Source organism: Myxine glutinosa, chromosome 8 (assembly GCF_964187855.1).
Source record: "Myxine glutinosa chromosome 8, kmMyxGlut1.1, whole genome shotgun sequence".
Classification (NCBI taxonomy): Eukaryota; Metazoa; Chordata; class Myxini; order Myxiniformes; family Myxinidae; genus Myxine; species Myxine glutinosa.
In genome coordinates, this window is record NC_136268.1 from 26662038 (window position 1) to 26685073 (window position 23036).

Below are 23036 nucleotides of genomic sequence, written 5' to 3' on the forward strand. Positions count from 1 at the left end.
ACCCAGGATCCTAGGATCCCAAGCCAGCACCCTAACCGCTAAGCCAACACCAGGCTTCAAATCACAGTAAACGCTGCACAGCAAACCCAATGCCTTTAATTATTAAGCTAAATGCATCCAGTAATTTGATGTCATTCTTATTACCTCTGCCACTGAAGGTGGATGCAGGAGATGTTTTCATCCCTGTCTGTCTGTTTGCCCTACTGTTTGTATGTCTGTGAGCAGGATATCTCAAAAGGTTATGGACGGATTCGGACAAAATTTGGTGCACAGGTTGAGTAGGTGACAAGGACAAATTGATTAGATTTTGGTGAAGATCCGGATCTGCATCCGGTTACGATAATCTTTTAAAGCGATTCTTCACCATTGAGAGATCGAGCCAAAAACAATATATAGCACGATGTCTCAAAAAGTTATGGATGGATTCGGCCGAAATTTGGTGGACAGGGTAGATGTCTGCCAAGGACGAATCAATTAGATTTTGGTGAAGATCTGGATGCGGATCCGGTCTATCAGTGGGATACAAAATGTAAATTGTTCAGCCTGGCATGGTTGTGTATTTGTCTGCCTGCGTGCAGGATATCTCAAAAAGTTATGGATGAATTCAGATGAAACTTTGTGGATGCGTTGGTTAGGTGAGAAGAACAAGCCCATTCAATGTTGGTTCAGGTCCGAATCCAGATCCGGCCTATCAGTGGATACAAAATGTAAACTTGTCAGCCTGGCAGAGGTATGCGCTCTACTGAGGGCCATTCTAGTTTACAATGCGGCTCCAGCTGATAAAGTTGCTGGAAAAACTCTCCATATATCTATCAACTTTGCATTTGTTGAAGGTGATTTGTTGAAGGAAGGGCATCCGGCCATAAAACATTGCTTCAAAAAGGGGAGCACGGTGCCTGAAAAAGGCAAACCCCTGGACTGCTGGGAAAAATGGCCTCTAAAGGTGGTTCTTCTTCTTCTTCTATAATGATCCTTTTTCTATCATAGGTTCTGCTTCAGTCCATATATACATTTATTAGGGTCCACTAAATGGCACATTTTAACCCCATCCATGGTTGCATCTTTCATTCCCTCACTCCTATCCCCTTCCCACCTCTCCCCACTCCTCTCACACTATTATCTTCACTCCCATATAGTTTAACGACAGTGAATAACGTTGCACAAAAGAGACATATCTCACCTTGTAGAAAGAGCTAGGGTCCACTAGACTGTGGCAAGAAGCAAATGGCCCATCGTCCCTTTTCAGGGAACCACACATGCTCTCAGCATACGCAGCTGCAAGATACATGCCCCGAGTGAGCTGGGATCCATCCAGACAGGAACTTCCAGATAGACCATAAGATTATCCCCGTAAGGGGGCGGTAATGACAAACCGTTGAAGGTCTAAACGGGACCCGAGGTGAGGACTCACCTGTTTGCGCAGTCACGCTGCAAGCATCCTGAATGGACTTGGTCATATCCAGGCAGTTTGGTTGAGCCTTCCATGAGTTAGCAAAGGCCGGGATGGTGGCTTCCACCACGCCGGCCCAACTGCGCTGCTCATCTGCTAGAATTCCGTTAAAGTCTCCACAAAGTCCTGGTTCGACATAACAAAGTGTAGGAATGGGAGATTATTCATGATTCAATTTAATACACGATCGTACATATAATTATTATTGCAGAAGAGAGTTTGAGGAGTTTGTGATAATTTGTGGATTTTTGCCGAACTATCCTGTAGAGTACACACAGGTAAAGGATTCTTGGCGTCTAGGTTGGTGGAATTACATGTTGTGTTATTGAATATATCGAGTTACAAGTTAGAATACAAGTTGTAGTGTAAAGACAGGTGTGAGTTGTGTTCGAGTCGTGTACAGGTATGAGCGTGACTTTTAAAGAGTGGTGCAATGCGAGTGAGGGGCTGAGTGCAATGTTGTACCGCAGGTGCGGTTGTGAAATGACGGTGGCAGGCTGACGTAGAGCTGCAGAGTAGGCCACAGTTTGATCTGAAGCATCAGATCAATTCCAATTCCAACCTGTAGGAACATGGAAGATGGCTGGTACACCTGCAGATGTCCTGTGAAAACAAAACAATCCTCGATTAGATAATTATTTTAATTTTCGGTTCAAAATGAGCACTTCTATTAACATTGTGTACGTTTAAGACTCGTGAAGAAGAAGTCAAATGAAGAAGAATGAAAGATGAAGCCAAAGGTGCCTGGTCGTACCATTGCGGAAGGGCAGGTTGGCAATCATGTCATTTAGGAAAACTTTTCCATCGGGCAGAATCTTCAGGGTCTGTAGGAAGAATAAAGAGGTGAATTGGTGAATATGTGCTTGGGTTCGGGGGGGAAAGCAAACCGTCAGATTTGATTTTCACGAGCCACGTGACTGTGTAAATTTATAGTTCGGCTTGGATCAGATTTGCCAAGAAGACCTTACGGTGAGAGACGAAAAAAAGTACGAGCGTAGTAATGTGGAATTGGATAGGATCAAGGAAAATGGTGCTTAAGAGGAAAGGGTCACCTTTCACATTTAATCATCGCATACACGGATCTTGTAGAAGGAAGATCATTTAATCATGTTGAGGAAGGATGAAAGTGACTGGTTGAGAAGAGTGATGGAAATGAATGTAGAAGGAAGTAGAGGACGGGGAAGACCGAGAAAGACTTGGCTAAAGATGGTGGAAGAAGAAATGTGGGCAAGGGGGTTAACAATGAGAGATGCAGAAAATAGGGCAAAATGGAGAAGATTGTCATGGGGACCGCAAGGCTAACCCCCGCTCTAGCGGGGAAAATGGCCTTAAAACGATCATTCATTCATTTTTTTCACAGACAATCCACATCTATTGGCATCCACGGGGACGAGGAAATTCCTCCTGAGGAAATGCCCCACTGAGTGCGGTGAGAAAAACAGCGCCATTGTTATGACGTCGCTGGTACCCAGAGTATCCCAGGAAGTGACGGCATTTCCGCCAAGCTCAGTGGCTGTGTTAACTGTTTGTTTTGTCAGTATGTCCATGTGTGTGTGAGTGGCAGCTCCATTATGAGCCTTAGCCCTTGTAAAAAAAATAAAAAGTGAGAAGGGGATGAGGATGTCATGGTGTTCTGAGGTGGCTTTAGCACACGGTGCAACGGCAAGTGATGTGCATCTTCACCTCAGAGGTTTGATTGAGACGAATAGACACGGAGAGCAGGCAGGTTTGTGAGGAGATGGCCTGGCAGGGGCCAAGTTCTGCGTGTATGGTGAACTCGGAACGTTGGCAATCCTTCGAGAACAAGTGAGAAAAATCACAGAATGGGTAAGAGCTTGTGCATCTGACGAACCTTTTCATTACTTTAGGAACTATTAAAAGCCCATGGAAGATAAGATCAGTATCACCTGAACCAGTGTATATAAGCAGTTTCCATGGAACGTGTACTCCAGGTTGTCGAATGTGTTGAAATGGCTGCCTCCCTCCAGAGAGCACACGCCAGGGCATGGGAAGTTGGTGCAACGCCACTGGCCGCCCTGGCACTCACTGTAAAGAGGAAGTGGCGCGGGATGGAGAAATTGGAAAAGGGGGGTTTGGAGGACGGAACGTGAATAAGTCTGGTTACTCCCGTCTGTTCATTTAAGGATCTCAGTTTCCATCACCTGTTTGATCGCCGTTCCATTCAAAATCTAATCTAATCCTGGATGAAGATTTCCTCATGGGCCGAAACATCCGACTTAACTTTAGTCGTTCTCTCCATGAGCTGTTTACTCTGTTTTTTAAAGCACTTTTACGAAGGTTGTGGCTGCTACACCTCTTTGTGAATCTCGTGCGTAGTGCAAGATTTTACACAGTAGTGTGAAGGAAGACTTTAAGTGAGAGGAGGTGCAAGTAACTGACCATTCCTGACAAGGCCCCTTGCGAAGCTGTCCGGGGGAGAACGCCACCCCATTGTAAAGACACGAACACTGTTCGACAGGTAAGCAGCGGACCGTTCCAGATACGTCGTCGAGAACGGTGCCTGGGATGAACAAGATGGCGGAGAGTGTTGCAAATGTCCGACTTTAGATCACTTAGATCAGGCAGCCTCATTCACCTTCTACCTTTGCTGTTTCCATGTCGTTGTATTTTACCATTATTCATATTTATAGATTTAGGTGGAGGAATACAAAAAAATAAAAGCACGTGACGAAGTAGGTCCATGGTGGTGTGGCATTGGAGCTTGTTCAAAACAAGTAAAAGGTTCTTTTGATAAGTATGGTATACACGTAAATACTCTTATACCCATTTCCTGCTATGTACCGATGGGTGCAACCTTCACCTGGAGGGCAGAAGCATCCGTCAACACATGTATCCACGCACAGTTCTCCACCTTGAGGGTTGGAGCAGGTGGCGAAGCATGGTGATGCACAATCGCTGTGCACCATCGTCCCTTGGCATGTTATCTCTGTGACGTGGAGAGAGTGCAGGGAAAAGCATTTCAAAATCGATAGGAAGAATGGCTATGACGTCACAGTAGAATGAAGCAACTCCTATAAATTAATATCTATACAGAGGTTTCGGAGTGAGTGATAAAATACAGAGGCCGATATGGGAAACAAAAAGGAACCACCTTTAGAGGCCATTTTTCCCCACAGAGCAGGGGTTGGCCTTTTTCGGGCACCTTGGTCCCCTTTTTGAATCAATTTTTTATGGCCGGATGCCCTTCCTGACGCCAACCCTGTTAGTCGCCTCTTGCGAATTACCACACAGGGAATTACTAGTGAGCTGGTGCTCAATTTGCCGACCTCGGAAAGATGACAGGCTGAGTCAACCCCCCTGGTGTTAATTCAGTGATCGACCGGGATTCGAACCCAGGATCCTAGGATCCCAAGCCGGCACCCAAGCCGTCTCTAATTTAGCCTCCATTTGCTGATTTAGAAACTACACAATGCCTTAACTCTCTTTTGTTATCACATCCAAATCATGTCGCAAAGTTCAAATCGCCACTTACTGCACAATCCCTGCGTGCGCCAGTTTCCCGGCGTTCCACCCGAGAGGGCACACTGCCGTGAGTACTCTGCCAGGGTGGCGCATGTGCAGGCCCTTGATCCGTTGCATGTACACATGTCCTGCAGGCAGCTTCTTTTGTATTGCTCTTTGTTCAAAACATCCCCACAGCTCTTCAGAGCCGGCATCTCCAGCAGATTATCGCAGGTGAATACCTGGGGACACGCACATTCATGGTGTGAGAAAAGTAAGCCATTCCTAACAAGGCCAAGGAACTGTAGACCCTGATGATCATACAGTGTCCAGACGATGAATTAGATACTTCCATGTTTGTTTACTCCCACCATGTCTGGACTTTCCATGCTTTTGAAAAAGAAAACAACAAACAACAACAGGCATTTTAAGGCCATTTTCCCTGCAAGAGCGGGGGTTAGCCTTGCGGTCCCCATGACAATGTTCTCCATTTTGCCCTGTTTTCTGCATCTCCCCTTGTTAACCCCCATGCCCGCATTTCTTCTTCGACCATCTTTAGCCAAGTCTTTCTCGGTCTTCCCCGTCCTCTACTTCCTTCTACATTCATTCCCATCACTCTTTTCAACCAGTCACTTTCATCCTTCCTCAACACATGACCAAACCATCTCAACCTGTTTCTCTTCACAGCATCCATCACAGGCTCTATTCCCATCATCTTTCGCAATTCATCATTTGTCTTCCTCTCTCTCAACGATACTCCACACATCCACCGAACCATTCGCATTTCCACCCTTTCCAGCCTTCGTTGCTGCTCCACGTTCATTACCCATGTCTCACTCCCATAAATCATAACACTTCTCACACATACAGCATACACCTTTCCCTTCAGCTTCAATGACACTCCCCTCCTCGTCAGTACGCCACTCAGTTCCCGAAACTTCTTCCATGCACACCTCACTCGAGCAACCGTTGCCGAGTCTGATCCACCTTCTCCATTCAGCATGTCTCCAAGGTAACAAAATGTTTTCACACCTTCCAGCTTCATGCCATCTCCAAGATCCAACTCAACATTTCCTCCATCTGCAGCTCCCTCTGTGCACACCTTACACTTGAATGTAGCTGCCACACTGGTTAATGACCCTCTCAAACCACTACATTTTTGATGAACCCACTCAGCGCACATTGTACATTGAATGGAATTCACTCCGACACCCTTCCTGCACACAGCACACGGCCACTTCCCAGTTCTTTCCACCTCACCACATGCTTTACCACTGGCCATCACCTTTGTTTTTCCGATATTCACCTTCAGACCTTTTGTCTCCATACATTCCTTCCACTTGTTCATCTTCTCCTTCAGTCCATCCATACTTTCTGCAATCAACACCAAATCATCTGCATACAACAACTCCCACGGTAGACCCTCCTTTACGTTCTGAGCCAGCACCTCCATCACAGCTACAAATAGTAGTGGACTTAGTACCGACCCCTGATGCACTCCCACCTTCACCTCAAACTCACCACTGTTCCCGTCCTTCGTCCTTACAGCTGTGCGCGCTCTTTTGTACATTGCCATCACGACTCTGATCAACCATTCCTCCACTCCTAACTTCCTCAATGCCCATGTCACTACTTCACGTGGAACCCTATCGAATGCTTTCTCCAGATCTACAAACCCAAGAAACAACTTCTTCCTCTTCTCCATATACTTCTCCTGCAACTGCCTCACAATAAAAAGCGCGTCTGTCGTTCCTCTTCCTGGCATAAATCCAAACTGCATTTCGTCAATCTTCACTTTCTTCCTTATCCTCCTCTCCAACACCCTTTCCAATACCTTCATTCTATGCTCCAATAACTTTATCGCTCGATACGAGCCACAGTCCAGAGGGTCACCTTTCCCCTTGTATAGAGGGACGAGGGTACTCGGTTCCCAATCCACTGGAATGCGGCCTTCTTTCACCACCAGATTGCAGATCTCTGTCATTCTCTTCACACCCCAATTTCCCGCTGCCTTCAACATATCTCCCACAACTCCCGTCGGCCCTCCCGCTTTTCTACTCTTCATTGCTTTTATCGCTTCCTCAACTTCCTTCTCGGTTATCTTCTCTGCCGGTCCTAAAACTGGGTTACTCTCTATGTTGCCATCCCATTCATTCTCTGCATTCAACAGTATTTCCATATATCTCTTCCATCTTCCTTTAATTCCATCTGGGTCCACAACGATTTGTCCCACTTCATCCTTCAAGCAACTCACCCCCATCACATCACACCTCTCTTTTGCTATCTGCTTTGCAATCCTGAATACTGCTTTCTGACCCTCTTCCGAATCCAAGCGCTCTCCGAACATTTTCCTACATGCCTCCTGTGCTTTTGCTACCTCTTTCTTTGCAGCCTTCCTGGCTGCCTTATAACTTTCATGCTCTGCCTTTTCTGCCCCCATCCCCTTCGCCTTCTGCCACTCCTTGAACTTCTTCCTCTTCTCGTCAATCTTCTTTCCAACTTCATCATCCCACCACCATGTTTCCGAGTGCCTCGGTGGTCCTTTTGTCCATCCACATACCTCACCAACGGCTCCCAACAGACTATCTTTCATTGACATCCAACCACTTTCAAGCTCAACCACATCATCCTCCACCATACTCAGCCTCTCTTTTAATGCCTCCCTCACTGTCACCTCTTTCAACCTCCACACCTTCATTCTCGGTTGGTACTTCACCCGCCGAGCTCTCCTCGCACCTTTCACCCTTATGTCGCAGACAACCAAGTGGTGCTGTGAAACAGCCTCCTCCCCCGGGATCACCTTTGTGTCCCGGAGGTGCCCCCTATCTCGCCTACGCACCAGCAGGTAGTCAACGGTTGTCGTCGACCCAACTGACGTGTATGTAACAAGCTTATTATCCTCTTTCTGGAACTGAGTATTACAAATCAACAAATCAGCTCCATCAGCAAACTCCAAAATCGTTTCACCTTCTTCATTTCTCACACCATATCCTTAACCCCCATGAACTCCCTCAAAACCGTCCATACTCCTTCCCACATGTCCATTTAGGTCTCCTCCTACCACAACAACTTCCTCATCTTTCACGTTTTCCATCAGCTTCTCTATCGCACACCAGAACTTGTCCTTCTCTTCATCGCTCCGACCAACCTGCGGAGCATATCCCGAGATGATGTTCACCAAGAGCTTTCCAATCATCATTTTCACCATCATCAACCTTTCACTCACTCCAGTCACACTCACCACACTGTCTACAAACTCCTGAGAAAACAGGACACCAACACCATTCACGCCCTCTGGGCACCTTTGCCACACAAACTTGTATTTCTGTCCCTGCCTGCCCTTCACCATTCTCACACCACTTCCCTTCCATCTCGTCTCCTGCACACAACATATGTCCACTCTTCTTCTGACTAATACTTTCACCACTTCTCCTGATCTCCCTGTCATTGTCCCTACATTCCATGTCCCAAATCTCAGAAACCGATCTCCACGTCGGGCATCAGACGTTTCGTCGTCATAAATGGAATGATTTCCACCCTTGCTTCGATCGGGTTCCCCACCTTGAGTTTTGACGAGAGGGAGTGGGGTCCCCCACGGGGTACTTCGGGCTGTACCCTGCCCATATGTAGTCGTAATTGTCATGGTTCTCTTTTTGAGGCAATGTTTTTATGGCCGGATGCCCTTCCTGACGCCAACCCTTTTAGTCGCCTCTTACGACACGCAGGGATACGGTGTCCCTATTCTAAACCGGGGTACACACCGGGGAGAATATGGAAAACCGAATTAATAAATTTACATTTTTTTTAAGCTGTCATTTTCTTTGAACTTAGTTGGAGGATGTGGATGGGGGTGGCATTTTTTATTATCTTTGCTTTGTCCCAAGGGTTCCTTTTAGAATCCTCAATGAACCTCTGACAGCCTCCACCTGCAGCTTGTTTGTCGTGAAAGAAAATATATCACTATATTATTTACTTCCCTTTCACTAACCGCTTATCTTATTATAATTCACCAAATGTCTGTCTGTCTGTCTGTCTGTCTGTCTGTCTGTCTGTTCCCAGGTACCACAAAACGGCTGAACCGATCGCAAATAAATTTTGGGTGGGTAATCCTGGGACCCCCTGGAGTAAAATAGGCTATATTGTTTTTCCAATATTTTTCCAATTTCTAATTTTTCCAATTTTCCCAAACACGATGGAATAATATTTACCGATATGAACAGTGATGTGGCTTTTGTTGAAATTCTACAAATACTGTTTAGATTTTGATGATTTGCGTGTGAAATGATTTAACGGATGTTTATATAAATTGTTTTTTAAAAAAGCCTTCAATTTCTGATATTTTGCCTTTTCATTTGGGCCTCTCAATTGAAGGCCCGCCCGTAGGGCCGGTACCGTTGCTAGTAGGTATAAAACAATTTTTCGTCATGTGATTCTGGTTTTCCAATAGTCATGACATGTGACAGGCCCCAATAGTCATGACTAAACGAGGAACATTGTTTGCGACTTTCTCAAGAACATCTTTGTTTGTTGGTGGCAAGGTTAGGCCACCCTCATATCCTTGATATTCATGTGAGAGGTCAATGATATCTTCTAATGTTCTCAACATTCATTGCAGGTATTTCCAGATGATGCAGACCATTGTGTGGCTCTGCCAGTGCACACCCCTTTGAATCCATTAACCCTTTGGTGTAGGAGATGAATATCTACAGTTATGCGTCACTGTTTGTCTTTGCTATCGGCGTCTTTTTCTCATCCAGCCTCGAACCCACAGCTTAAAGGGTATGACTCAAGAAGTTGTATTTGCATAGTTATTATAACATTTATTTGAACTTTATTGCTCGTGTCCGCATTGTCTCTCCGCAGCTTTGCCGAGCCTGTTCCGTTGCCTATCAATTCATCCCACGTCACAATGGGTGATTAGAAGCTTGTTTAAGGGCCTAATCAGCAGACTTTGGACCTCGTTTAAACAAACTCACCCAGTCTGCATTGCTTTACGTCTAATGCGTGTGAGCATCAGCCTTTGCGCTCTGTGACTCACCAGCAACTATGTCTCAGAGATCCATAAACAAAGTACATCGCGCATGATCTTAACCGAGCATCGTCGACTCATGCCGTCACGCAGTCCGCCCGACATGTCCACCGGCGGACTTTCAGCCGAAGACGTTTCGTAACATGACGCTGCGAGGGGACATGTACGTGAGATGATGTTCATAGCTCCAGTGGCTCAGGAAGGATATGGCTGAGTCAACCCTTAAGCTATTGGCACAACGTGTTATGGAAATAGTGCTAGGGGTGAAAGTACCAATTCCAATGTGTAATTTACCTTTATCTACTGAGAGGCAATAAATTTTTATGTTTGTAAATTTTTTTTTTTAATTTTAACTCCTTTTAACCTGTAATCTCTTCATTATGTTGTCCTCATGGATCGATCTCACTACCTTGACAAAATGAAAACTTCCCTAGACTGGTTACCTGATAACATGAGTGACACCTCACCTCCCATAGCCTTTGTGAGACTCACGTGTTGAGAGCAGTTCTCGTACTTTAGAGGGATCTGTGACGTCTCAGCACACACGTCTGTGACATCCGCTATCTTCTGGCCGTTTATGAAGCCCTGGAGGGTTTTTGCTGTAACAGAAGCATGGCATGAGGGTCATGTGTGAGTTTGAGTAATCAATAGAGAAAGCCGAAAGGAACAAGTGTGAAAAACCCAAAAATAAAACAATGAGGGGCACACCGGTCTATCCCACGACCAGGGCCAAATTTATCTCCGTGCACGGAAGTAATCACTCATGGTTGTTCAATGTTAACGGTAGTGTTTCGTTAAATGGGAAGTCGAATGTGATTCTAGTTGGAAGCCTGGACTTTGGATTCCTCTTTATCAAAAATGATATCATGTAGTGTCGCCAGCATCACTTCTCAGCGGCCCTTTCCACATAACTAGAAAACCCACTCCCTTCAGGTAGTAACACTGGCAAGTCGTCTTGGTTGGGGAGGGGTGAGGGATGAGGGTCCGTCCGTCCATTCACTTTTTGCTACTTTTGCTACTCCTCCATTATCACCCGGCTGATTGTTCTGAAAGTTGACAAATGAATACAAGACACACAATCGCTCAAGCTTCGATTTTTCGATTTCAGATCAGGGGGGCTTCCAGGGTGAGTTACCCACCCAAGCTTCAGATGCCTACTAGTCCCTTATTTACTAACCGATTGCTATGAAATCAGATCCAGCCCTTCTGTTCAATGTTCCACAGGATCACTCAGTCTTAGATCTTTTGATTTCGGATCAGGGGGGCTCCCAAGGGTGTTCCCATAAATCAGCAGAAGCCTGAACTACAACCTCAAGAGATGACCGTCAACCCACACGGGGCTATCTTTTAATATCATAGGATGCTGTGTTACATGGAGAAGCTTCCCAAGGGGTGAGCATGTTTGAGCAGCATCTGAAAGGTGGTTTCACCAAGAGAACCGTCAAAGAAATGATTTGATTTTAACAACAAAAATGTGGATTTTAATGGCTCCCAAGATAATATACCTTACCAATACCAACACAGAGGCATGAATACACTTATTATTATTATTATTATTACCGGGATTATTATTTTTGTCTACAAGATCGAGGCTCGTTTAAGAGCCAGCACATAAAACACAAAAAAACATAAGCGGACACGTAAAACAATAAAGGGAGAGGGAGACTAGATGGGAAGAGAGAGGGAAGCACACAATCACAACAGTAGAGAACAGGGACAACGGGAGATCTGTTCGAAGGGAGAGGGCTAGAGGAGGGGGGAGGGGGCAGGGGAGAGGGGGAGGGAAGGGGTACACAGTACAAAACAAATTGACACCACAAGGAATTTCAGGAATGAAGTCGGGAGTCGGGGATTGAAAGATGTGGATTTGGGGTGTATTAACGGGGGTAGAAAAGGTCAAGGTTTTGGATGGGGGAGGATACGAGATGGTGGTGAACAGCTGTTTTAAAGACCTGGAGGGAGGAGTGGCATTGAAGAGAGTGAGGGAGTTTGTTCCAGAGGCGGGAAAAAAGAGGAATGAAAGAGTGAAGGTGAGCAGAGAGTCGAGATTTTGGCAGTTTCACCAGAAGAGGGTTGCTGGCAGATCTTGTGCGTCCTGCAGGAACATTTGGGGGACACAGCACAGACAGAGCTGGCGGAGCAAGGCCAGAGAGGAGTCTGTAGAAGACAGAAAGACCACCTACCTGCCTGCGGTGAGAGAGTGAAAGGCCCTCAGAATCAGCTTCATCGTAAGAGATACCAATGATCCTGAAAGCTTTGGTGACAAACGATCACTGTGACACCACCTTATCGGCATTTCATTGATTAGGAGAGTCTGCGCTGGTGTTTAGAATGAAAACTTGATGTTATACATATGTCAACATCATAAACAAAACTAAAACGGCACTCAGTGGAGAGCATACCTCCGCCTGGTTGGCCATATCACTCAATGGTGAAGAATCACTTTAAAAATTCTACAAGCTGGATCCGGATCTGGATCTTGTCCAGAATTGAATCGATTCTTCGTTGTCACACACACAACCTGTCCACCAAGTTTCATCCAAGTCCATCCATAACTTTTTGAGCTATCCTGCTATGTATCGTTTTTGGCCCTATCTCCCAATGGTGAAGAATCACTTTAAAAATTCTAGTAGCCGGATCCGAATCCGGATCTTCACCAAAATCAAATCATTTCGTCTTTGTAATACATGCAACATCTTTGCCATATTTCGTCCGAATCCGTCCACAACTTTTTGAGATATTTTTTTCACAGTCAAACGGACAGACAAACAGACAGGGGTGAAAACATAACCTCCATCCACCTTTGGTGGCGGATCTATTAAAGGTATTAAAGGTATTAACTATTAAAGGTTAGATCAGAGGGCGATATATCGACAGGTTATTATACAGCATAGTACCAACCAGAGCAGGTGCAACGGTTACATGGATGATCACAAGGTCACCTCGACAGCAACGTGGTGATGCGGAGATGATGAAAGGTGTGCGAGCATGAGAGGCAGAGACGGTGCACACGCTCACCTTGGCCGGTGAATTCATTGACAGGGTCTCCGTTGAAATCTCCACATAGACCACACATCTGCCCCTTGTACTTTTGTTCCAGAAGGATCTAGTTGGGACAAAATGAAGCGCAGTATTTCCTTTGGTTTAACAAGTTGCCTCATTGGTATGCAGTGACAGTATACACGTGATCATGATTTTTGGTGCACGGGGCCACTCTGTATTTTGTTTTTAACATATACTCCGTATGAAAAGGAATGGGACATTTAAAAAGTTTAATCGGAAGAGAGCGAGATAATGAATCATCAAATATCTCCTGTTGGTTGTTGTCTCCAAATGCGGCTATCAGAAGGTGGACTGGAGCCCTTCCAGGTCTCAAAGTATACACCTTCGTGTGTGTGTGTGTGTGTATATATATATATGTGTGTGTGTGTGTGTGTGTGTGTGTGTGTGTGTTTTGCATCAAACAGTACAACACGTTATCTGAAAAGCTTTAAAAGAACCATAAAAAGTGAATCAGGTGTTGAAAAAATAACTTTGCTTTGAAAGATAAATAATTAATTGGACAATTTAACAAGGATTGGCAGGATAGCTACAGGTATGTACACTCAGCTGTGAGCTGTCGAGCCTGGGTTTGAATCCCGACCCAGCCATAAAGTGTCATCCTGGTGTTTCACAGGTGGGACGAGACATCAATGCGTGTGTGTCCCTCTGATGGACGTTAAACTGGGAGTTCTTTCTGCCGACATTAGTTGTTGAATGTTTAAGATTTCACGGTATCCTTCACAAAAAGTAGGCGAGCTATCGCCGGCAACCTGAACAAAAAATTCCTGCTCAATCAGTTGAGTATTCTGCGGCGGAGTGGCGACCTGTCCGGGATTGTAACCCCAACCAAGAAACCTGTCCGGAAAATTGTCATCCTCTGTATCGAACATGGTCCACAGACAGATACTTCACACAAGGATGCTTAATAGGTTTTGGTTTCAACTTTGATAGAGAGAGCTACAGTCTTTGAGGCATTGCTTCATTAAATAATTGTATCATTGTTAATCAGCAAAACTTTACGCAAGAACAAAGTTCCATTTCAGTGAAAACAATTTGGGAAAAGACCATTTGGCCCATCATTCAATGCCACATCCCCGTCCACCCAAACCCTCTAATGATGTTAGAAGGAAAAACAAACCAAATTTCATGAAGAGCTAGCTAATTTAACCAAACAGCTCCACTAACACTTGACATTATATGGGATGGTATTTACTATGGTATGGGACGGTATTTACTATGGTATGGGATGGTATTTACTATGGTATGGGACAGTATTTACTATGGTATGGGGTTGTATTTACTATGGTATGGGACAGTATTTACTATGGTATGGGATGGTATTTACTATGGTATGGGACAGTATTTACTATGGTATGGGACAGTATTTACTATGGTATGGGACGGTATTTACTATGGTATGGGACAGTATTTACTATGGTATGGGATGGTATTTACTATGGTATGGGACAGTATTTACTATGGTATGGGACAGTATTTACGATGGTATGGGACAGTATTTACTATGGTATGGGACAGTATTTACTATGGTATGGGGTGGTATTTACTATGGTATGGGATGGTATTTACTATGGTATGGGACAGTATTTACTATGGTATGGGGTTGTATTTACTATGGTATGGGATGGTATTTACTATGGTATGGGACGGTATTTACTATGGTATGGGACAGTATTTACTATGGTATGGGGTGGTATTTACTATGGTATGGGATGGTATTTACTATGGTATGGGATGGTATTTACTATGGTATGGGATGGTATTTACTATGGTATGGGACAGTATTTACTATGGTATGGGGTTGTATTTACTATGGTATGGGACAGTATTTACTATGGTATGGGGTTGTATTTACTATGGTATGGGGTTGTATTTACTATGGTATGGGATGGTATTTACTATGGTATGGGGTTGTATTTACTATGGTATGGGGTTGTATTTACTATGGTATGGGATGGTATTTACTATGGTATGGGACAGTATTTACTATGGTATGGGGTGGTATTTACTATGGTATGGGACAGTATTTACTATGGTATGGGATGGTATTTACTATGGTATGGGACAGTATTTACTATGGTATGGGGTTGTATTTACTATGGTATGGGACAGTATTTACTATGGTATGGGGTTGTATTTACTATGGTATGGGATGGTATTTACTATGGTATGGGACAGTATTTACTATGGTATGGGGTTGTATTTACTATGGTATGGGACAGTATTTACTATGGTATGGGGTTGTATTTACTATGGTATGGGACAGTATTTACTATGGTATGGGATGGTATTTACTATGGTATGGGACAGTATTTACTATGGTATGGGGTGGTATTTACTATGGTATGGGACAGTATTTACTATGGTATGGGATGGTATTTACTATGGTATGGGACAGTATTTACTATGGTATGGGATGGTATTTACTATGGTATGGGACGGTATTTACTATGGTATGGGATGGTATTTACTATGGTATGGGACAGTATTTACTATGGTATGGGGTTGTATTTACTATGGTATGGGACAGTATTTACTATGGTATGGGATGGTATTTACTATGGTATGGGACAGTATTTACTATGGTATGGGACAGTATTTACTATGGTATGGGACAGTATTTACGATGGTATGGGACAGTATTTACGATGGTATGGGACAGTATTTACTATGGTATGGGACAGTATTTACTATGGTATGGGATGGTATTTACTATGGTATGGGACAGTATTTACTATGGTATGGGATGGTATTTACTATGGTATGGGACAGTATTTACAATGGTATGGGACAGTATTTACTATGGTATGGGACAGTATTTACTATGGTATGGGACAGTATTTACTATGGTATGGGGTGGTATTTACCATGGTATGGAACAGTATTTACTATGGTATGGGATGGTATTTACTATGGTATGGGACAGTATTTACTATGGTATGGGTGGTATTTACGATGGTATGGGACTAACCCTAACTCCCTCTCCTACTCCCTCCCTAACTCCCTCTCTTTCTACTGTTCCTTTTGTTCTGTTCAATCCTGATCCGTTTCATGTTCTAGCTCCTCCACGAGCCACCACTTTAAATACAAAACAACAACAACAACAACAAAAATACTAAGTTCAGAGCAATGAACCTTATTTCAAAGGGTCAATGGTACCAATAGTTATGGGTTGATAAATGATGGAATTGAAGGAGGAGAGGAGGGTTAATGCAGGTATAGAACACACCATGAGGGCATCATGCCGGTTCCATCTGAGTTCCACACCGAGACGAGACGTGAGACGTATGTAGGAACCCATTTCCTGAATCTGAATTCCAAATCCACTGTATGGCAACCGAACACTGGAGCAGAACACAGCACTACATGAAACCACATAGATAAGCAGACATTATTTATAACATCCACAATATACATCTATGGCATGGGAGTAAAGATTCGGTTTAAAATCTCAATCACATTTCTCTTCGGGTTAAGTTCACGTCAATGACGTGCAACAATGTGCACTATCACCACTTTCATTATCAACAGTCAATTTTATAGCTTCGGCACCGATTCATAATGCAAGCACCATGTTATGGACTTTCCACATTTTATGGGGTACCTCGGCTTTATGGCCTTTATTTGTTAAGGAAAAGGGTGTAACTTAAGATACAGAGAACTGCGTAATGAATGGTAAAAAAATTTGCATCTGTAAGTACAAAATACCAAAATGCTCGAATTATTAACACGGCGTTTACAAACTATTCAAAATGTAGGTTCATCCCAACTACCTAATTAACCAAAACAACATCAATAGTAAACTACCAGATTGATGTACATCAGGATTTGGGCCTGTGTAGGCCAAAATACAGACCCCAGCCTTGACCTTCTATACATTTTCGAAAATACTGCTCTGCTTGATTTTTTAAGTGGTGAAGCCACTTCAATATTTGGCTGTCTTTTCTTATGTCCGTCCATCCGTCTGTCAAAAAATGAAGAAGAAGAACATTTATATCCCACCTTGGTTAATTCTAAAGGGTAATTCTAAAGGGTGATTCTAAAGGGTAATTCTAGAGGATTCTAAAGGGTAAATCGAAAGGGTTTCGTTCGTTTCTAGGCTTCGCCTATTTCATATTAAAAATGCCAAACTGAACCGCTTCCTTCGGACACGGATGCGATTTTTCTTTATACAAAAGTTACGAATGACTTTGTGAGATTTCATGAATTTTCCTGTACTCGACATGTATAAATTCATGAAATGTATGCTTTGACTATCAGGCTGGGAGACGAAAAGGGGGGCAATTGGACTCCCGCATGAATGTAGACACATAAGCTGTTTGTGCAAGCTGTAACCTCGAGATCAAAGCCTTTTCTCCCAACGCGGCTATTTTTCCCACTGTTGTAATCCCTTGAGGATACTGTCTTCCCTTTCAAAGTCTTCCGCGGCGTGTAGACACGTAGATTTTGACTATAAAAACAGCACGCTGCTGGTGGCATCTTCACAAAAGGTTCCGAGCATATTTTATTTGGGGCATTTTCTCCGTGTACACGTAAGGGCAATAAACAGTCTATCAATAGTGATTGGCTTGTTCTTAATAGGTGTGAAGGTCACCTCCGTCAACTTTACGAAATGACTCTTCGTGCCAGTTGATTCTTCATGCTCGTGTATACATTTATACTGATAAGCCCAAATTAGGGCAAAACTGGTTGGTAGCTTCGCTTTTCATCTGCTTGGTGACAGCATTTGATCTTGGCAACTTTTGCACTGCAAGAAGCCCTTCTGGGGCTGCAGTCATGACATCATCATAATGTTGTCTTCATGACATTCGTCCAGGTCAGGGACAGCTTAATTAATCATCTTCATAAAAGTCCTGACCATTTAGAAAACAACTGTGATGTTTCCCGTTTGTGATTGGTGGGATTGAAAGACAATGTTGTGTCCATGCGGCAGATTGTATTTGTTGGTTTCAGATCGAATCGCTGCAATCAGACACAATCTGGCACCCTCACCAATCACAGTTAGGGGTGTATCATTATATGACTTCTCATGCCAGTTCATTTCCGATACTCAAAAGGGCGAGGTCATTTAATCTGTTGTGAGTCTGCTTTGCAAGAAGCTTTTAACTTTGCAGAATCATTGCCCGGTGGATGCACCTGCGACTGGCCAAGTACAAAGCATAAGGAGTGCTATAGAGGTGTTGCTGAAAATGTCTTTCAATTCGAAGCACACAATCATGGTCAGAAAACATAATAGCCAAAGAAAATGTGTTCCAAACTTCTGCAGTTTTCAGCACATGGAGCATTTCTTCAATCAACTCGGAGGAAGACGTATCATTCTTGCACTCATTACAAGGTGTGCATTGATCAAAATGAAGATGTGCTTTGAATATCTGCCTCTGGGAATTCCAGATGCTTCCACAAAAAGCAAAGCAGTTGCTTAGTATTTGAGCAGTAATGTAACGGGTTGTTAACCCGGGGATGTGAAGTGAAAAGCAGGATTAAGCAATTCGTTCACTTCTGTCTGTCTGTCTTTCCACAGACGTCAGTTTATGTTCAGGGAACAACTTCATTTAAATTGAACGTTGTTTTTTTAACACGAATTGGAATATGAATCGGAAAACGAACCCGTCATTTTTAACAGTACTTTGGCTCTGAATTTGTCCCGTTCACGCATGCGCAGGGAGGAGTGAGATCATTTGTTTTACTCTGTCAGTCTGACAGTTAAACAAAATTGAAAATCATTCCAAACAGGAAACTTACTGTTTTTAAGAATGTCATAAAGGACACAAACAACAGGCATGACAACTAATGTAACATGTTAAATAAGGCGGTGTAAAATAAGCTGCATCAATGGCGGTAAACTTCGGGAAAAAAAATTCTACGCCTTTATTTTAGGGTCCTACGTCCTTTAAAATCTTTATTTTATTTAAATTGCATTATATACTTGAACACTGTAGAACACAAATCCCCTCTTCGGCATTTTCAAAACCTCCAGTTTTGCAGTACTTTAACAAAATATTACGGTATTTTACGTCATCACAACCAATCAAATTTGCCGCTCATAGTCTCTGCCCATGTCCTTGTTTCTCCAAACAGTGTGGGGTAAGGTGTTGTATGAACGCCATTAGTTAATACTGCGACCACACTGTCGATAATGGTATAAAACACTGTTCATTTGAACTTTTTCTCCCTCTGTTGCATCATCCTTCTCCTCCATGTAACGGTTCACCTGGAAATTATTCATGGAATAGTTTGTTTTTGCTGCTCTCAACCGTTAGTGTGAACTTGTATGAAACGTCCATTTTTCTGACTTCATGGTGAGCTATATATTCAAAATCACAATCCAGTTGTTGGGCAATCATTTCAGTCCATTCAGCAGAATTTCCAGATTTGAAATCGCTATAGTAGGACGTTTTTGCTTGAATCGCTTGATTTCTGGGATCATTGGCTTCCAGAACCTTCAACCAGACTTCAGATATACTGTTGCGAATATGGAATTTGGCCTCCATATCCGCTTGTAAATATTCCCCTATCTTCTCCGATACTCCCCAACTCTCCCCTTACCCCATTCCCTAGTCCCATTGTCTGTAAACAACACCCATTAGAGCCGATCTTCCCCTTCATTCCCCCATTAAATGTCGTGCCCAGGTCCCCCGCACCACACGTAGACAATTATAGGACATCTTGCTAGTTATTCTTAATCTATGTCAGTTAAGGACTTGTTTCCATTAATTATGACTCTTCGTTGCACCAGAATGTGATGATATGGCACCAGTAGGAGTTTAGGACCTTCCCATACCTCCCCGCATCTCTTCCCATCATCTCAAGCTCCAACAACAACCACAACAACAGCGGCTTTGCGTCCTCACTCCGGCTCGGTTGGCCGCCATTGAACATGTGCTCGACGGGGTTACCCAGAAGGGGCTCCCTGTCGGCCCCTCGTCAAGGGCGGAGCCGGTAACCCCCGCACCCAATGAGAAGCCATGGGCCGATGCCATATGGGGCGGAGCTAACGAGCGAGGGCGTGACTCCCCGCCGGATATACGCGGCCCCGCGCCGGACGTGACGTCAGAAGATGCGCCCCGAGCTTGGAAGGACAAGACGCCACCCTCCCGAGCGCTGAGCGACCTCCCCGGCATCTCCACCAAAGTCGCGACCCACGAGCGCTGAGCGACCTCCCCGCATCTGCTGGACACCACCGTACGTGATTCTGTCCCGGAGCCAGGTGCACCTGAGCCATCGACTGCCGCTTTCCTTGCCATCAAATCCCGTGTGAGTCAGCGTTGTCCCGTTTATCTGTGGTCTGTCTAGGGTTAATATAAGGTTGTGTCTAAGTGCCCACCTTCCTATGTTTCCCTCTTGTCCCTGTAATCTAACCTTTTCCGCCTTAATATAACCTCCTCCGGAGGTCTTGAGAACTGAACCCCTGGTGTCGTATTGTGTGATTGTAACCCAGCCGGGTGTCTTCTCTTTCCTATTGAGCCAGCGTAGCGCGATTAGTCAACATTCGGGCACAATCGGGTAACTTGTACGGATACGGCGGCCATCCCGCTCGGCCCACCATACCATCAAAGTCGTATCTGTAACAATTGGTGTCGAGGAGTGGAATTCGAACCCGGGACTAAATTAGTTAGGCCCAAATTTTGGGAGGGAAAATCGATTCGGAGCGCGTTTCCCGCGCGAAATTATAACGCCGAAATTTCGAATTTGTTTTACGAAACTCGAATTTTGAAAGTCGCGCTATGGCGGATCAAGACGGCTGGGGTCCGGTAGGGGAGAGTGAAGCAGGGTCGGTCCAGGACCAAATTGAGACACGTGAGGAGAGCGAAACAGCGGGGGTAGCAGACGCGCGAAATGGCGCCTCGCACATAGCTACGTGGGCCGCACCCGCTGCACAAGTGGGAGGGATGGCCCAGATGCAGGTCCTCATGGAGCAATTTATGGCGCAAATGCAGGCGTCCCTCAAACTGCAGAGTAACCAATTGGGGAACCGGATGGATGCTCAGAGTGAGCAAATGAGGGTTGATAGTGGGCGAATGGAGGGCCAAATGGGGGTAATGGGAAACCAAATGGGGGTAATGGGAAACCAAATGGGGGTAATGAGGGACGAAGCGAGGGGTACCGGTGAGAAGTTAGACAATAATTTTGAGGAGTTAGACAAGAAAATTGGGAAGTTAGACAATAATTTTGAGGAGTTAGACAAGAAAATTGGGAAGTTAGACAATAATTTTGAGGGGTTAGACAACGGGATAAAAGAAGTGAAAAATGGGTTAATGGGGGTAGAAAATAGAATGGCTGCCCAGGAGAATCAGATAGAGGGAGTGAAAAATGGGTTAGAGGGGTTAGAAAACAGTATGGAAGGCAAATTGAGGGACATGAGGGACCAAGCGGAAAGGGAAGTTAAACAAATGGAGCAGCAGATAGAGGGGGTCAGAATGGGGGTAGAAACCAAACTGGATGCTCACAGGGAGGAAATGGAGCAGATGAGGGTGGCATCTGGGCAGGAGATGCAAGTGATGGGAGAGGAGATCAGAAGAGGAGTGAGTGAGGAGGTCGGAGGAGTGCGCGAGGAGGTGAGGCACTGTAAGGAGCGCATGGAGAAAGAGGTGAGAAAGGGGACTGTAAAATTGCAAGGTGGTATAGAGGAGTTGACGCTGGGAGTAGAACAACTGACAGTGGGACAAAAGGAGTTGGGGGACCAGGTAAAGAAGAACACAGCGGTAATAGAGGGTTTAAAATCGACACAGAAGGAGATGAAAAAGGACGTAGGGGTAATTAAAAAAGAGTGTCAGACGGTACATGAGGACCTGACGAGGAAAATGGACAAGGTGGTAGAGGTAATGGAGGTTAAAGAGCGGGAGGTGCGGGAGCACATAGAAAAAAATAAAGTGGAGTTAGAGGAAGAACTTAAAGGGGCGCACGAAGAGATGAAGGAGATGAAGCAAAAATTAGAAGAAGTGGAAGAAGGGGTGAGCGAAATTAAAAAGCGACGGAGAGAGGATAAGAAAGAGATAAAAGAGGAGGTAAAAGAATTGGTCCAAAGTCTGTGTTTGGATCGTGATGATGTGCTCATTAACCGGATGAGGGATTCGCAGGTGATGGAGGAGAAGCGAAGAGGAAGAGGACCCGGTGTAAGTGGTGACCAATATGGTCGTGCGTATGATGCGCCAGGGGATTTAAGAAGCTTGGGGGTCGAGATAGACCCGGGTGTTCGTGAGAGGCCGTTGGTGAAGTGTGCGACAGGTCTGGTGTGCGAAAAAGGAGGTGTGCAAGAAAGTCCGACTCTGGGGTGTGTGAGGAAAAAGTGCGTGCCAAGGAGTGAGTGTGCTGGCGAGAGTGAGTCGGTCGTAGCGCGTGTGCGAGGGAGCACATGGAGGCGTGGTGTGGTGAGTGTTACAGAGGGTGTGACGGGAGAGTGTGCGCAGGAGTGTGCGCGAGAAAGGTGTGTGACGGACAGGTGCATGAGGAAAGAGTGCGCTGTCAGAAGTAAGGAAGAGTGTCCACCTGTGGTGAGTGTTACAGAGGGTGTGACGGGAGAGTGTGCGCGAGAAAGGTGTGTAACGGACAGGTGCATGAGGAAAGAGTGCGCTGTCAAGAGTAAGGGTGAGTGCGCTGTCAAGAGTGGAGGTGAGAGTATTGAGAGTGACAAGGAGCGTGAGTTAGTTGTGACAGGTGAGCGAGGATGTACACCTGGGATGGAAGGATGCACACCTGGAATGGTAGAGCGTGAGTGGGAATGCACGCTGGAGTTGGTGGTGAGGCACGTGGTTGGGTGTGCGAATGAGAGCACACCTGTGATTGTCACAGAGGAGGTGACCGAGGAGGGGGTGCGAAGAGGTGTATTGGTGAGGTGTGCGACCAACGAATGTGTGCCAAAGTGTTCGGTGGTCAGGTGTGTGACCAAGGCTGTGAGTGGAATGGGTGTACCTGGGTGTGTAAGGAAGGGTACGAGGGGCATGGAAACGGCTGGATGTGTGAGCAAGGAACGGGCTGCGGGGTGTAAGCATGCAGGTGAAGCATCGACGTTACACGGGTTAGAGGTTAGGTCGACTT

At 45.0% G+C, this 23036-nt stretch overlaps 1 protein-coding gene across 1 annotated transcript in view; it reads right to left on the reverse strand.

Annotated features, from left to right (window-relative positions):
• The window catches only part of LOC137433090 (uncharacterized), a 163959-nt gene that overhangs the window by 116445 nt on the left and 24478 nt on the right, over window positions 1-23036 (reverse strand). Inside the window, exons 7-18 of the mRNA XM_068125545.2 lie at window positions 16231-16345; window positions 12960-13047; window positions 10434-10540; window positions 4944-5154; window positions 4272-4397; window positions 3851-3971; window positions 3358-3496; window positions 3134-3244; window positions 2205-2274; window positions 1916-2053; window positions 1412-1576; window positions 1181-1275 (exon numbers count right to left, since the gene is read on the reverse strand). Coding sequence (XP_067981646.2) covers window positions 1181-1275; window positions 1412-1576; window positions 1916-2053; window positions 2205-2274; window positions 3134-3244; window positions 3358-3496; window positions 3851-3971; window positions 4272-4397; window positions 4944-5154; window positions 10434-10540; window positions 12960-13047; window positions 16231-16345 — 1486 coding nt within the window. The remainder of the gene's footprint in view (window positions 1-1180; window positions 1276-1411; window positions 1577-1915; window positions 2054-2204; window positions 2275-3133; window positions 3245-3357; window positions 3497-3850; window positions 3972-4271; window positions 4398-4943; window positions 5155-10433; window positions 10541-12959; window positions 13048-16230; window positions 16346-23036) is intronic.